This window comes from Elaeis guineensis, chromosome 8, assembly GCF_000442705.2.
Source record: "Elaeis guineensis isolate ETL-2024a chromosome 8, EG11, whole genome shotgun sequence".
In the NCBI taxonomy this organism is placed as follows: domain Eukaryota; kingdom Viridiplantae; phylum Streptophyta; class Magnoliopsida; order Arecales; family Arecaceae; genus Elaeis; species Elaeis guineensis.
This window is the reverse complement of record NC_026000.2, coordinates 8,497,618-8,515,539: the sequence shown is the minus strand read 5'-3', so window position 1 is coordinate 8,515,539 and position 17,922 is coordinate 8,497,618. Positions and strand designations below refer to the sequence as shown.

The 17,922-nt window shown below is 33.7% G+C and overlaps 1 protein-coding gene and 1 non-coding gene across 4 annotated transcripts; both read right to left on the bottom strand.

The window, feature by feature from the left end:
* Positions 1-3,183: 3,183 nt before the first annotated feature.
* On the bottom strand, positions 3,184-9,517 carry LOC105050410 (uncharacterized membrane protein At1g16860). Of its 3 annotated transcripts, none has more exons than XM_073242426.1 (5): positions 9,281-9,517; positions 5,172-6,325; positions 4,362-4,517; positions 3,945-4,156; positions 3,184-3,635 (listed from the first exon to the last, which is right to left on the bottom strand). In XM_073242426.1, the coding sequence occupies exons 2-5, from the start codon at positions 6,063-6,065 to the stop codon at positions 3,443-3,445; spliced, it is 1,455 nt and encodes a 484-aa protein (XP_073098527.1). In that variant the 5' UTR covers positions 6,066-6,325; positions 9,281-9,517; the 3' UTR covers positions 3,184-3,442. The 3 variants fall into 3 exon arrangements, with proteins under 3 accessions (XP_073098527.1, XP_019707590.1, XP_010928711.1); XM_019852031.3 differs by having other exon boundaries at positions 5,172-6,293; XM_010930409.4 differs by having other exon boundaries at positions 5,172-6,243.
* Positions 9,518-16,195: 6,678 nt separating this feature from the next.
* Positions 16,196-16,267, bottom strand: TRNAT-GGU (transfer RNA threonine (anticodon GGU)). The gene has a single exon. It is a non-coding gene; the product is annotated as a tRNA-Thr (tRNA).
* Between the last annotated feature and the right edge of the window lie 1,655 nt (positions 16,268-17,922).

The following is a 17,922-nucleotide window of genomic DNA, read 5'->3' as shown; positions in this document are numbered from 1 at the left end:
GTTCAGGCAAGTAAAATGCCTAAATAACTTCCATTATGGAGATAAATGATAGACATTCCCATATAAGAATAAAAATAAGCACATTCAGACAGAAGCATATCAAGACATTTATAATCATCCTTCTGAAAGGGATGTGGAGATGACAGCAGACCAATTCCTTTGGCATACTTGAGCACGTTGTCAGAGCGGCTCTTGGAAGGAGCTCACTGTGTACTTTGTACATGGAGGAATGGAAGTCAACACAGGAAGCCTCGGTAAATCCAACACAGGAATGGTACATCCAAATTATTTTGAGAAAAGTAATGATACATCCAAATTCAGATTTAGATTCCTTCAAGAATGTTTTGTGGAGTTTTTGAAAAGGTTGCATCCATCAAAAGATTTCCCTTTTGACAGCATTCTTATTTTACTTTTCTCATGTAAAACTCATTTCAGTGATGCTACTAGTAGTTAATCCATGGAAGCACAAAGTTTTCTACCATTCTTCACTTGGCAAATGTTATATATACTGTATCCTACTAATGGGACTACATATGCCTGAACATGACTGCCATCTCACTGTGCACGAATCAGGTTGTGAACAGAATATTTCTTGAACAATATATTGAAGCATTTCTCCTTGTCATGTATTAAACTCCTATCTGTTGATATTCTTTATTTATATTCTCTGAACAAACATCAATGGTCAAACACATTCCTGGTTTGTAAGTGTTCTCTGCTTTGCTGTTGGATGTGTAGTGTTGTGGCACACTGATGTATCAGGGTTAACAGGCCAACATCCGAGACTTATCCAATTCCTATTTCTCAAACTTTTTATGTACATTTATATATTATTTTTTTCTGAAGTTTCTGTCATATCTCTAGCTTGTTATTTGCTAGACTCTTTCAATTGTCACTAAGTATATGACTAGTCAGGATCTCATCTCAGTATGCAATTTAATTTTACTTTGTAATCGTGCATTTCACTAACCTGTGCACCCATGTTAATTCAACTACCTATATAACCCACCGAGACAAAACTTGACAGGTAGTTGAGTTACAGAGAATAGAACACAAAAGTTGCCAGCGAAAAGTCTGTTAGGAGCTCGTAGCTAATTAGAGAACTCTGACAAAACAGTGAACTGCAATGATCAACAAATAGCAAAGCAAATGGACAACTGCAGAAAATGACCATGTTGCAAGGTGATATACAACAAACCAAAAGAGGAGAAGACACTAAAGCCGAAAAGGAGCACAAACCTTGGACTCACCTCAAATTCAAGGATCCTAATATAAAATCAATTTAACATACTAGAAGAGTATTGGATGGTTTACACTCCCTCTCTACTAGAATTTTAAAAGCAAAGGAAAAGATAACTAGAAGGGTAAAAAATTTTCGCATCTTTTTATCCTCAGCAAATCAGCCTTGCTACCAAAAATAAAAAGAAAAAGATCATAAAAGAAAGAACCTTTGGACAGTCACAATCAATATTCACAATCTTGATGCTAGATCTCGTACCAGTATCATTCTATTATAATATTGATATGCAGTGCAATATGAAAACATGAGGCATTCCAAATATCGATACGGTATGAGACTGCATACCAATTCAATATTGATATGGTATGGTACATCCAGTGCAGTATGGTATTGATCGATATGGCAAACCTTGGTCAGAATCATATATGAACAATAAATTGAGAAATCTAAAGTGGGGTTTAATAGTGATAACTAACATTGAATTTCATAATAGTACATGTGGAATACCAAGTGAGGAGTAAACAATTTTATTAAAAAAACCAAATTCAGTTCACAGAAATCATCATGAGATCATCATGCACTATTACCAGGTGATGGCAATAGCTACAAATAAACAATGACCCAATTTCTTATTGGCAAAAACTAACTTTAGAACCAACAAAAAAGGTGTGGGAATGCAATAAAAGCAGATAGCCGACCAAATGCTCACCAACTTGAGCAACCACTCCATGTTTACCAAACCATCCACTCAAACGAAAAAGAAATTATATAAAAAAGATAGAAAAAAGGTACCTCATCATGTTTTGATCATCATAAACAGTAACAAGATGGATGAATAAGAGAAAGATGAGTCTAAAGTGGGAAGGGAAAAACACCCAAGCATCTAACATTACAACCATCCCAAGTTTACGAAAATCCTTAAATGATTGGCATATAAATCTTCCATTCATAAGTTCATAGCACAAAATAAAGCAAAGAATGCAACCAAAAATAAATGGCACTACACAGACATAAGACTAGGAATATAGACAGAGAAGAAGCAAGCACCTTTGCCAGAGTAAATTCTTCAGACACATGACGCCATATATCTTATTGATAGTTAGAATCAAACAGGGTTTGGAGACAATGGGAATAAAAATTCGGGCTTGCAATGATTTTGGCAGCATCCTTGAGATGTTCGAGGAAGCCATGGCTTTTACTAATATGTTGGTGCTCAGGTCCAAAGCAGGCATCTTTTAGAGGGAAAGCTCGAGACATGGCTTTCCCAAAGCAAATGCAGTAAATAGAGGTATAAGCCCACGAGGGTTGCATCCTCTGATACATTCGAGTATATATTAGCCACTGAGAAGACATCCTGGCATGACACAAGGACTAATGGGTCACTAGATTTTCCATTTTAAAAAGGATATTAAGATGCATTTGTGAAAATGTGTAAAGAGGGTCGATCAAAAAATTATACACGTTCAAAAAAAATGCATCATGTTTCAGGAGCATCTGATCAGAATACTTGATTCAAAAAACTCGCTTCCCACTTAGAATTGGAGATGTTTGTTCCAGATAAAGGCAATGCTGAGATAAAACCTAAATAACCACTGATGCAGTAAGACTTTTGTCATCTAATTTCTAAAAAGTCCAGTTTGATTATTGCACGGTCAGATTGTTTGCAAACAAAAAATCCACCTGCCAGTGAGATATTATCACCCATAATGATATGCACAGAGCAATCTGTGGAGCAATTCCTGAAGTTTTTCTCAAAAAAAAACAAAATCAAGGAAAATCACCACCCTACGAAACGAGCATCTGTTGCTAAACTATTAAAACATTCGGGGCAGGTGAGGAAGGGAAAGGCTCAGAAGCGAACAGGACAACAAAGTTCTCTTTAAACCTGATTTTTTGCTCAGTAACTCCAAACCAAATAAACCAAATGCCACTTTATCCTTCCCTTTGAACACAAAGGAGATCACCTCTGCTGCATTAATCACACATCCTTGTTACAGAAGTACTCAATCTTAATAAACAAAAAGGTGGATAACAACATAAAAGCTATACAATCAAAACCAAGTCAAGGAAAACAGCACCTCCATCTTAATCCATCATTGATCACCATCATTTCAGAAATTGCAAATGCCAACAGCCAACAAACAAATTCTGGAGTTGACATATATGATTACCCTACAAATGTGAAGTCAACTGCTGCATCCACTAGACTGGTATGACATCAATCTTTGAAGTGTCCTCACATCTCAACACTATTCCTTCAAGGCTTGCTGGGAGTATACACCTCCCCCACTGGCATCCTGTGGAAAAAGGCTCTGAAGGAGGAACTATCATCAGCACATTGTCATTCCTTTGGACAACCCCCATTACACTAACAGTACTGCCCTCTTTGATGTACCTACAGTTGACAAGACAAAGTAAGTATCTACAAAGTGCTAATAGAATATTTATTAACAAGTTAATGCAGTTGTTTTTCCTTTTTTTTTTTGCTTTACGCCAAATAACTCCTGATGCTAGCCCATGCAGTATACAGCAAGAAACACATCAAAATCTCTCACCAAAAAAAGAGGCCTTATACTATCATGCTTATTATATTTAGATACTTGTTGGCAAAAAGCTTGCATAAGTCCAACAAAGACAGAAAGCAACAGACATGCTTCTTCTAAACTTGATAGATGCTTATGACCAAACATAAAATTCAGATTACCCTTCTTTCAGGCACATTACACGATCATCACTTGAAAGGTTCCTCCCCCGCAACCACCTGAGGAATTCAGGAGACAAATCTTTGTTGTCTGGGTTGATGTCAACAACAATGGACTCGTCCACATATGGGGTCACCCTGGCACCATAGCCTGTTTTGACTAAGGCTCTTAACCCAGATTGAAAATCAGAGATGTAAAAGTCAACCACCTGCCTCTGCCAAAGTTCCAATTTTTGACGAAGTGAGTTCAATGTCACAAAATCATGATAAAACAAAAGAGCATTTAGGATGGTTGCAGTAAAGGCAAATCCAATATATAGCCTGAATCATGACCAGAGTTCAAGTGGCTTAAGTGCTTTTTGAATCACAATTTATCAGTATATCTTAAAAAAAGTTCAATAATATAAGAGAGTTGCCTACCTCTGATGACCTTAGTCCCCAGGTAAAACATCGGTGCTTGGAATTGGCAGCCTTTGAGTCCCAACCCCTGTACTCATATAAACTTGTAGATGTATACACGCATCTAGGAACCTTCTGAAATGATGACTCCAGAGGGACATTTCCACATGTGACAACCTGCAAAAAGCACAAGTCTATGTGAAATCAAACAATACGTGACACTGACCATAAAAGTGAACAAAAGCAGGTGCATACTTTAGGACTAAAAGAAATGTCTCTAACAAGACAGAGCTATTTGATCTATTAGACTGAGAAGTAAACACCATAAATAAATAGAAAAGTGGACTTGAGGCAAAAAATAGTAATCTGGAATAACTTGTGGAAGATTCTATGCTCCAGTGTCCAACCACCCACAACAGTTCAACTAAATGGCAAATGAGGAAAGCAGACAGTAGAACTGTTAAACATATCAGAATTTCCATAGTGATATACAATGAAAAAACCATAATTACAAATTATGTAAGTTCCATATACTTTCCAAAATTATGAGTTCATCTAATTTGATTTTCTACCACTGGAAGACATCAATTTATTTTTCTGCTATTTGTTAAATTTGGATACCATGTAAATCAAGATACACATGGAATTTCAAAAACAGTATGAAGCAGAAGGTTTGAAATTAATTGGAATCCCCTGCGTATCCTTTTCCGTTAATTGCATAGCTCACGTAAAACAACTACAACTAGCACGTCTCCATAATCTTAATATCAAGTGTGCTTCCCTCTTTAAATTCTGAAAAAATCCAGCAATGTTCTGCAAGAAGAAAATTACCCCAGATACTTTGACATATTGACCATTTTTTGCAGTTCTAAGCTCAGCATCAGGATAGCGGGTAATGAATCCAATGATCGCTCTCCTTCCCCAACAAGTATTCCAAATGACAAGAGTGGCAACCACTCCAAATATAACCACAACAACAATGAGAAGAATGGCATTGTTAACAGCAGCAAGAATAAAACCACCTGCAATAAACCCCATCACAAATAGCAGGACAACAGACCACATTATCGGCTTGGGCAAACTTCCTTTGAATGTATTCTCATCCTCCTGGATGAGATTAGAGATAGCCTGGTTATGAGCAATGGAGATGCTATGTAACTTCATTGACCCAGTAGAATCCAGAGGACCAGAGACTTTTCGTGGGGCGCCAGATGAATTAAGTGGCCCAGAAGAAATTGGTCCAGATGTGATTAACCCTGTTGCAGGAAGCACTGGTGGAAGGGGGCCCGAATTTTGGCGAGCCATTGGGGTGACCCCTCCAGGCTGAGGACCAGATGATTTCTTAACTGGATCTCCATGTCTGTTAAGTGGTCCAGAATTGGATTTCTGTCTGTTTGAGCCTCCAGTGATTGGAACTGCAGATGAAAGAGAACCAGATGAGTAGCCAGAGCGACCAGTTGCATTAGGCATGATAGGTCCTGAATGGGAGGCTGCACCACCAAATGATGTGTTCCTCGAAGGAGCATTATTAAGTGGTCCAGATTTTCTTGATTTCTCCACATGAAGATCAAACATCTTTCCAAGTTCTCCGGATTTTTTGATATCTCCACCTGTGTATGGCATGGCTGTAGAGCTCATTGTTGGAGGCTTCTCCTTTAGTTGCTCTGGCCGGCCTGAAACATACAGGCCATTGCTGAGCTGATGTGATGGGAATCTGGAACCCATCAAGCTTTCTCAAATTCACTCCACTAGATCTCGGCAAACCAAATGCCAAATATCTGCTATAGTTCAAAGGGATCAAAGTTAAGCGCTATTGTCCAATGGCATTATCATCATGAGGCCAAATTTGCAACCAAAGTTCTGGTTCACAGAATACTTCCTGAAAGCACTTTGTAGGCTGAACCTGTGACCCATGTCAGAGATCAATGAATTCATGTCCATACTGGCAGAAACCTATGTGAAATAAAAGGGTTTACAAAAGATTACTGCAAACAAATGAATCATGGTTGAATTAGTTTCAATCTATAATATATGCAACATATGCATGAAAGCAAATTGCATACTAATTATGGTAATGTTAACATCAAATCTCATCCCAACATATTAGAGTTAATCTTATGAACCATTCTTCACCAAAATTCTTAAGTGCTTCAACCATTTTACAGTCAACATTTCCAGGTCCTTTCTCAAAATTTCATCCAAATCTTACCCTCCCCTGTCTTGATCTTCCAGCAGAACTATCAGCCACTTTCCATACTAAGCCTCCTTATATTGTTGCACCCATGCTAAAATTAGTCCTGCACTACTGTATCCTCAATTGGTACACATCCTACTTTCCATAATGTATTCATTTCTAACCCTACCTTTGTTTCGTGAGGCATCTATTAGCACTCTTAAACACTGCAAAAGATGAAGAAGAGCAAAAAGGAGAAGCGAAAACTATGATATAAATCATGGCTCTATCCTTTGGTGTGAAAGCAAAAGTGGAGGGCATTGAGAGGGGATATCAAGTCATAATCATGAAAGGAAAAGTTAATGTTTTTGAAACATAGTCTGACAGTACCCACTAAAATTAAAATTTAAGCCTCTGAAAACCTCATTCCCCAAAAATGTCATACCACTAAAGGCAGAACTAAAACTAGTTAAGAGAAATCATAATAATAGCTGCAACAAAGTTAAAAAGAGAATATCATGATAAACTTGTTTGTCTAGCTTTGAAAATATGAAAACTTGGAACCAAAATTCAACAAGAACCATAGTGTCAGAAACTAACAACTGAAAATATAACCTAGTTAGAAAGAAATTATGATACATGCAAAATCTTCCATTGTTGGTATCAGTTGTAGAAGCTAAACAGATTACATCACAATAATCAATGTAGGCACCAGATATACTCAGAAAGGAGAAGAAAGGCATGCACCTGCAAGATGACACAAGTACCAGATTTTCCTTATAAAAATCTTCTTGCTAATTCGACTATATTCTTACTGGAACAGAAACTTTGCTGCCATTTGACCTAACTCTGAGGCCCCTCCTTGCCAGGTTCATATAAAAGAACTAATTGCCCTATTAAGTTTTCTATGAAACTAAAAGAAGAAAAAAAGAAAAAAATCCATGTTCTTATATCAAGCAGACAAGGTGGTGCTTAACATTATTCTGGACCTGGTAAGATTTTATCTCTTTGGTTCAACAATATAAACTTCCCCACCTGAGTCAGGAAATTGAAACAAAGGCATCTTGTTGATTAATTTTGGCATGAGATCAAACTTAGGGTTCTAAGTTGCACATTTGGAGAATTTTTTTCCTGTTATCACCCATTTCTAAAAAAGTGACCAATCTCACGATCAGGACTCATGAATTCTAATGTATTAGTGTAGCGATTCAAGCACCATCAATGCTCAAAATATTAAATGGAAAATATGATCTAGCTCCACTCAATCACATCATAGCAGGATTGTAGCCAATCTCATCCTCCTAAGCAAAAACTGCAGATTACTGTAAAGCACTCCAATGATATTCTTCTAGATAGCAAGTTGCACCTCTGTCAATCTACTATGTAGAAAAATAAGCCCTCATCCCTGTCTCGAGATTAAAGTCACATCAGTAGACATTTCAATTCCACTGAAATCAGGTCAAACATGTAAGACAAATAACCAAACCACCATGTGGAATTTAAGGAATTATACTACTTCTAACACCCAGAGTCTCACCCGGAGTCTACACCTAATCTCAAGAAAAAACACATTCTATATAAGAATTGGCATATCCAGATAAGTCTATAAAATAGAAAAAAGAAATGACATAACTGAAACCCCACGTTCCAGAAACATTGTTAATCAGCCCAACGTTTTCAACATCAAGATGTCAAAAGGAAGAAACCGATCCCACACAGTAAGGCAAGACATGCCCCCATGTCTGTTTACGCAAACTGTCTTCTACATCCAAATACTCCAGAAACCTGAGAGCAGATCCATTAAAATCAATGAAAAAATACCCAGAACCTCATCACGAAAGGGAATATTAAAAAAAATTATGTGCAAGGAAAGATCCTGGCCAAAACTACGTTTTTCCATCACCTAAAACAAGAAATTAGATCCCATTACATCCTGGGGGACCATAAAGACCCCCATCTCAAATCCATCAAAAGAGGCAAGAATTGAACCCAAGTTTGTGGAAAATCCATACATATTACCAGGACCCATTGCTCCCAAATCAGAGCGCAGATCTCTAATGGCAAGGTCAACACTAATAAACTGCCATCACTATAGAAATCAAGCATTCCTTCACGCACTACAAAGAAAACCGCACAAACAACGTGATTACTGCACCATTTCCAAACATAGTTCTAAATCAGATTACAGACCTCAATTAGTAAGTCAAAATACACACAAATTGCTCCCTCTTATCCGCAATATTTTGCAGTGGCGAGAAACTGAAATACTAGTAAGAGCAAGAACTAAAATTATGGAAAAAAAAAAAAAAAAAACTTTTCACCGCAAATCGGTCACCAAAACCAGAACTGTAGATCGCATACCGCGAGGAAGTAAATCGATAAACAAAGTAACTCATCCCACCACATTTCGACTGCCCTCAGAGAAAAGGAACGATTTTTACCCTTCTATTTGAATCCCACATCCCTGTATCCCAGATCCCAACTCCGGAAAGAAAGCAACCTACATTCCCATTTGCATCGAAGGAAGACCTAAGGACAGAGACCAAAACCACCTAGTACGACCCAAATCCCCCGAAAGGCCGGAGCATTTCCCCCTCTCGGACGCCAACCAGAGGGTCAAGACCAGCCCACATTCCATTCCCGCAAGAAACGGGCACAGTGGGATGGATCAGAGACCCAGATTCGAGATCCCAAAACCCCGCATCACGTAAAGAAACACGCCCAGAGAGAGATTAAGGAATGGGACTGAAGGGAGATCTCTCCATACCTGGGGAAGCCGATAGTAGTCCAGAGAAAGCTGGATTTAGAGACGATTGGTTGGAGTGGAGGATCAGGACAGCGCATGGAACGGGCTTAAGCTGCTCACAATCACCATCGCCCCAGAGAGAGAGAGAGAGAGAGAGAGCCTGTTTCTAGTAGTACTATGTGTTCTGTCTCCCACAAAACCTCCAAAGAAACAGAGGGAGAAAAAATAACAAGATGGGGAAAGAAAAGTGGAAACACGCCGTCCACCTCCAACCCCTTTCTCTCCCTCACCCACCCGAGGGTAAAAATGGACCCGATAATATTTACGGATCTATTTTCATATCTAACCACACGCACATGTATATATATCTATATAAAAGATGGGAAAAAAAAAATAGAAACACGCCTCCCACCTTCAACCCTCTTCTCTCTCTCACCCACTTGAGGATAAAAATAGACTGAATAATATTTATAAATTTATTTTTATATCACAATCTATGGAGACATAAATATAAATATAAATATTAAATTAATATTTATATTTATCAAATAAATATAAATATGAATAGAGGTTAATTTAAAAGAAAAATTTAAATACAAAAACTACGAGATAGATTAGTTGTCATTTTTCTTCATTTTTTCTTCCGTTCAACCAGGAGGCTTGTCTATTTTATTTTTTTTATTTGATGCATCGAATATTTTATTTTTTTATTTTTTTTATTTTTTTTCAAACAAACTAGTATATGTGGGTATTTTTATTTGGTATGAACCATACTTTGTGACAATTTGAGAGGTAGGTTGTTATAGAGCTGTAGCGTAAGATTTGGAGAAAAAAAAAATGATAGAAAGAAGAAAAAATAAATATTTTAAACTATGTTGTTTCTTTGTTGGGGTTTGCACTGGTTTTCTTGTACATTATGTGGTTTATCTGCTTATTTATCTAGCTGAAATATTAAAATATAATAGATTGTGATGGCAACAAGCATCATTTGAGATTTGGCTAGTGCCAAAATATTTCACTGACATATGAATATTTAAATATTTAAATTTTTTAAATTTTTATTCAATAAATATGATAATTTTTTTTAATTATTTTCTACGATATTTTGGCCATACACATAAGTATTTTCTTGCTATACCCAAAAAGAACAAATGTGTTTGAGAGAAGCAGAGATAATAATTTAATTGATATTATTTTTATAATATCAAAGATGATATTATAATTTTTAAAAAATTAGAGACTTCACAAATTTTTAGCTCCAACAATGTAGACTAATTTAGCAATTAAGCTTATTATTTTTTATCCATAACTTTTAATATTGATGGTTATATCGTACCATAATTTTGATAATGTCACGACTCGAATACAACTTTCCTACCATAAATTTCGTGTTGCGATTCCTCAACATTGAATATTATAAAAATATCATTAGATACTTGGACAGCATAAAACTTTAAATACTTGATTTAGGTAAAGAAGAAAGGCACGCCTTTTTAACTCTCACACTTGTCGTTTGCTTGTCCTTCCCTTGGCCTCTAGCTACATCTCATGCCTCATATTTTCCTTTTAATATTTGCTTCCTTTTTGATTCCTGCCATGGAAACCGTCCATTTAAACCTCGCTGCCGGTTGTGACTTGCGAGCTATTTGTTGGTGGAAGAAATTGTGGGAATCTCACTTAGTTTTTTTTTTAAAAAAAATTTCATGTGACCGAAATGCCCACCTGGCTGCAGCGATGATGTTGTGAGTACCGCACACTGCTTTTGGGTGTGATGTCTCTGTCACCTTGGCTACATCTAGTTCCAAAATGCCATTAGATCAGCGTCATGATCACACGGTTGGAAGCGGTGGGACCGCAGGCCGAATGGCTTTCCTGTTGGCACCTAATTTAGCCGTCAGCAATGGCCCGCACTTGAACAGATCTATCTATCTTCGTATTAAAGTTAAAATAAAACTTTATCCTGTCTTGATTTAGGCAATTTTGATCGAAAACCTGCATTGGAAACTATATTATTTTTTCTTTTCTTCTCTTTTCTTTTTTTTCCCTGGGAACGAGTTATATGATATTTGACCAAATTATACTTTTCAATATTTTTTTTGAACTAGAAATTTTGCATAAATAGCCTATAAATATTAGTTCATATGCTTTAAAAATAGATATTATGGATTAAATTTATACTGTATTTTCTATTTCTTTTAGTAACTATTATATTACCTGATTTGCAAGAATAAATTATTTGAAATCTGGTACAATGATAAAAAAAACTGTTTCATTATGATCTAACTGCGAGCTCTTTTCTCGAATAATACAAAAAAAAAACTTTTTTACCAAAATATATTCAAACCAAACTTATTTACCAAAATGATGTGAGAGGGAAAAACGCCATTTTGAATGGCGTTTTTTCCCCTGCCACGTCACCCCCCATTTCCACGGTGGCATCGTCCCAAAAAAAAAAAAAAAAGAAGAAACGCCATTCCAAATAGCGCTTTTAAAAACGCCATTTGGAATGGCGCTTTTAAAAACGCCATTCCAAATGGCGTTTTCCAATTTTCCCATCCAAAAATAAAGGAAAAAATCGTGGGAAAATAAAAAATTATGTTTTTTAAAATTTGAAATTAGTAAATAAATTAAAAATTTTAATTTTGATTGAATTTTAAAATATAAAGATTTGAATTTGTAATTCATTAAAAAAATTAATTTAGATTTTTTATTTCAAATTTTTTTTAAAAGATGTCCAAAAAAATCTTAAGAAATTAAAAAAAAATTATCATAGAAAATAAAAAAAGAGAAAAAAATATGAAAGAAATAAAAATTTAAAATTAAATTGAAAAACATCATTCGAAATACTTGTCTTCAAAATTTTTAAGAAAATTAAAAATTATAAAATTTTTAAAAAATAAAAAAAAAGAATTATAATGTAAAAATAAAAAAGAATAAAATTTTAAAGATAAATTGAAATTAAAATATTATTTCAAATTACTTTCTCAAATAAAAAATAATAAATTAAAAAAAGATTCAAAAAAATTTTAAAAATAGGCTAAAAAAATTTTATAAAAATAAAATAAGTCTTTAAAAATGCCATTTTGTAAATTGAACTTTAAAAAAAATAATAATTTTTTAATTAAAGAAAAAGAATACGTAATAGAATGCTAAAAAGAAAAAAATGGAAGAGAAATGAAATTATAATTTCAAATGATAACTATTTTAAAATAAATAAAAAAAGTATCATAGGAAAATAAAAAAATAACAATAAAATAAGAATTATAATTATAAATTTTAAAGAAATTTAATTTTAATTTAAATTAAAAATTATCATTTAAATTATTATTTTCATTATATCATTTAATTTATTTATTAAAAGATTACAAATACATAATATAAATTAAATTAATTTAAATGATAATTTAAATGAAATAATGAAAATAATAATTTAAATGATAATTTTTAATTTAAATTAAAATTAAATTTCTTTAAAATTTATAATTATAATTCTTATTTTATTGTTATTTTTTTATTTTCCTATGATACTTTTTTTTATTTATTTTAAAATAGTTATCATTTGAAATTATAATTTCATTTCTCTTCCATTTTTTTCTTTTTAGCATTCTATTACGTATTCTTTTTCTTTAATTAAAAAATTATTATTTTTTTCTAAAGTTCAATTTACAAAATGGCGTTTTTAAAGACTTATTTTATTTTTATAAAATTTTTTTAGCCTATTTTTAAAATTTTTTTGAATCTTTTTTTAATTTATTATTTTTTATTTGAGAAAGTAATTTGAAATAATATTTTAATTTCAATTTATCTTTAAAATTTTATTCTTTTTTATTTTTACATTATAATTCTTTTTTTTTATTTTTTAAAAATTTTATAATTTTTAATTTTCTTAAAAATTTTGAAGACAAGTATTTCGAATGATGTTTTTCAATTTAATTTCAAATTTTTATTTCTTTCATATTTTTTTCTCTTTTTTTATTTTCTATGATAATTTTTTTTTAATTTCTTAAGATTTTTTTGGACATCTTTTAAAAAAATTTTGAAATAAAAAATCTAAATTAATTTTTTTAATGAATTACAAATTCAAATCTTTATATTTTAAAATTCAATCAAAATTAAAATTTTTAATTTATTTACTAATTTCAAATTTTAAAAAACATAATTTTTCATTTTCCCACGATTTTTTCTTTTATTTTTGGGTGGGAAAATTGGAAAACGCCATTTGGAATGGCGTTTTTAAAAGCGCCATTCCAAATGGCGTTTCTTTTTTTTTTTTTTTTTTTGGGACGATGCCACCGTGGAAATGGGGGGTGACGTGGCAGGGGAAAAAACGCCATTCAAAATGGCGTTTTTCCCTCTCACATCATTTTGGTAAATAAGTTTGGTTTGAATATATTTTGGTAAAAAAGTTTTTTTTTTGTATTATTCAAGAAAAGAGCTCATCTAACTGCTATAGGTTCAAACTATGGAACAACTTCTTTTCCATATAGGGTGAAGGCTGCTGCATCTAATATTTTTTAGGTCCCATGGTGGTTGGGTGATGCTATTTTTTTAAGCAAATCATTGCAATGAACTATTACACTATTATTGCTTTAGAGTATCCTTTACTCTATTTCAAGGATTGCCTATATTCTCATATCTATATAGTGGAGTTTTTGGTTGGATCAATGTTAGTGATTTTGTTTTGGAGTTTTTTGTGTTAGTTCTTCGTTGTCATACAATTTATCTTATTTAGCTTGCTGTTCTGTTGAAATAATTTCTTAATATCTCATATATTTTTTATATTTTGTAATATCCTTCTCAATGTAATGCAATAATGCAGTTAGTGTCTCAAAAAATAATACATTATATATATATAATATTATCATTTTTTTTTAAAAATTTGAATAGCATAAAAATTGATGATTATTTTTAAATTTATTATTTTAAAATTATTATATTTTTTATTAAGAATACAGGTCAACTAATATATGATATATGATTCCAATCCTGAATCATATATCTTCTCATCAAGTTGCATTTCAAGAGCCATGCATATGTTGCTTAAACGGAACATGTTGGATTTTGGGATGGTTCTATTGGTGGCTATGAGTTAATATATTATTTTTTTTATGGGTTTAACTTATCATGGATGAAAGAGTAATTGGCAAATCAACTTGGGGAAAAAAAAAAGAGGAGGGAAAAGATTGATTTGGGCAGTCCAACAAATCAACCGGCAACGATTAATTTTATCCCCAAAAAAAGGGCAATGATTAATTAATTAAGGAATAAAATTGGTGGCCTGGTCATTTGGTGGTCAACATAATTATTATTTCCCACGAGGGCAAGTTTGAGCTGGCTTCGTTATTACGTTGGGGAGTAGGGGTGTTTTGGACATTCTATCCTCGTTCAGGGCTTCGGCTCTCGCAGGTGCCGTCTTCCTCTCGGTCCGACGACGGCATGCGAACGAGGACGTGGCCATTGGGAAATAGAAATGGGCACGTGCTGTGCGTGTGATGGAAGATATGAATGGTGCGGGATCACGTGGGGAGAAAGACTTGGTGGCTCCGATGATAAGTGCACCCTATGTTTGATGTCGCCCCGCATATTCCTCTCTTAAGAATGAGGGGAGATACTTGAGATGTATTCTTATCAATATATGGTGTATATCTTGAGTGCCTCAAGAAACTTGCATGTGGCAGTTTTTGAGTACGGTAGTAAGATCAGGACCGTAGGTGGAAATGTTCCAAAAATTTGTGTTCTAATTCTGAAAAGATAATTTTGAATTTTAGTGAGAATATTGATATTTCCACCCATGCACAAATGCATATTGATGGTTACGATACTCCACTTCATTAAAAAGTTTTTCTAATGTTTTTGTTATTTATATATGGACAAATATGGAACAATTTTGGGCGAAGAATCACGTGTAAGGTAGACAAGTTTACCAGGGAAGTTGATGCACCAGGGTAAAATATAAATTATATGTTTGGGTACAATCTTAAATATATAGATGTATACATGGATTCATTGATAGTTGCAAGAGATTTGATATTTTTTTAAAAAAATTAAATCAAATTTTATAGATAATTTCATCTTTTTTTTGATTATTTTGCCATATTTATTTTCACTTTATCTTTAAAGTATATTGTAAGTATGATAAAATTATCATTTTGAAGATGTTAAATGGCACACATACCCCACCAGCAATGCTAGTTTGCTCTCTTTCTTGGAGCTATGAACAAAATGATTGCCACTAAAAAAATGATTTAAGCAAAGCTTATATTAATTAGTGTTTAGAGATATTGTTGGCATATCTTTTTCATCCAATAGAGGGGATATATGTTATTTTTTTATTTCTTGTAAATAGAAAAAATTGTAAGGTGGGCTCAAATTCTATTTAATATATTTGAAGAGAATATGGTCAATTGATCCGATGAAATCAAAAGATTTTAGGACTAACATTGATGGTATAAACAAATAAATATGATATATTATTTTTAACATATATACAAATAAGAAAAAAAAAATTATAAGAATATCTTCTAAACTTTAGTCTAATTTTACTTACACCTTCTGTACTTTAAAAAATATCAAACTATTTCTTCTAGTTATCGATATGTTACAATATGGTCTAATTGTTTACTTATCAATAAACGATGTTAGCTTTTTCTTTTAATGGATGGAAATGCCCTTGCTCATATGAAATAGGTTGCCAATGAGAAAGAAATGGAGATAGAGAGATTCACCATGGAGAGAGGGGGTGGGGTTATGGAGGTCGGCATAGAGGAGAAAGTATGCATAAAAGTATTTGTCCCAAGGAATAATCCTAGAATCTCGTCTGTTTTCTGGATTTGGAAAAGTGCTGATTTTCCGGATCTACTGCGGGAATGATTTGGAAGATCCAAAACTAAAAACAGCGGTATTTGCTAGCAACAACATAATGGAGGCAGTGGAAAAAGCCCTTTATCGGATTTGAACCGATGACTTACGCCTTACCATGGCGTTACTCTACCGCTGAGTTAAAAGGGCCCGTTTTATTTCCCGAAAAGCTAATTATAGGTTCAAATGGGTTGAAAGATTCCATTCCCCAAATTTAACTTGTCAGTCAAATTTTCTTTTTCTAAGCGAGCGATTGGGCTAGACATCGAGTAAGCCAGTTCAATCCGTTTTCTTTTCTCCAGTCTAATAGGAGGGGGGGCTTACCATATCAATATCATAGAATCTTGCAAAAAATATGGAGACTACGGACCGAACCGAAACAAAATACTTTTTCTTGGTGGGTGTGATCCGTTGGACATAGATCCAATTTTTCAATTTTTTTGACCTATATGAATTTCATATATGAAACCGAGATAGTTACCTTTCAGAAAATTCTAACGATATAGGGGAATATCTATGTTTCATTCGTCTGAAGGTGGGAAAAAAGATAAAACTAATTATTGATCAAAATAAGAGAAAATCTCATGTACGGTTCTGTAGAGTGACAGTAAGGGTGACTTATCTGTCAACTTTTCCACTATCACCCCCAAAAAACCAAACTCTGCCTTACGTAAAGTTGCCAGAGTACGATTAACCTCTGGACTTCTGATTCAAAATCGTGGTGTAACGTGTATCCCCCTTTGTTCCGGTCATGGAATAGATGAAATAAATCAAAAAATGGATTTTTTTTCAAGAATGAAATCTTATTGGAACTGTCCATATCCGTAGAAAGCAACGTAGTACTAGAATAACGTAGTACTAGAATATCCATAATTATGAACCAGAAGTATTCAAACTCGAAAGAGATCTTTCTGATTCTCGAAGAATGAGGGGCAAAGGGATTGATCGAGAAAGATTTCTTGTTCTTATTATAAAATCGTGATTTGATCCGCATATGTTTGGTAAAAAGAATAATCTTCCCCTTTGATCATAAATGGAAAGTGTTCAATTGGAACATGAAAGCTACTCAGAATCAATTGGCAAGAGGTCAACGATTACGTGAGTTACTTAAACAATCCCAATCAGACATCCGACTAGTTCCGGGTTCGAGTCCCGGGCAACCCATATGGAAAAAAGAAAGATTTTTTTCTATTTTAATTCACTTTATTTACAAATTGTTTTGTGGGATTTAGTCATAGAGATATATATCTGTTGAGATTGGTTGACATTGGCATATAAGACATGTTATACTGTTAAATAACAAGCCTTCTATTATCTATCTCATGCAAACCTAGAGCAATAGCATGATGAACCAAGAAATCTCCAGGACCTATTGTTAAGAAGAGCGAATTACTATTCTCATTAACAGCGAAATTCCGAAATAAAAAGGGATTGAATTTTATTTGTATTGTGTCTGAAATGCATCCTGTCTATTCAAGTCAAGGAATATTTTTACGTTCTGTTCTAGATGAAACAGAGTAACTGGACTCTAATTCGTATTATGGATAGGCCTAAAAAAGGCTTCATTGCTATTCCTGAATTTGGAAAAGTACAAGTTATACGTTTCGTCACCACTTTGTGGAAAATCCTTAGGTATGAATATGTCAGATACCCGTGACTCTCTAAGAGTTGGATCTTTATGAATTAGCATTCCACCCAGATTTATCTCTCCTTTTTGAATCGAGGATATAGCAATTTTACTTGGATTTATCGGTCTAAGTAGACAGTCAAGTGAAAACCGAATCAGTATAGCTATCCTTCCTCTG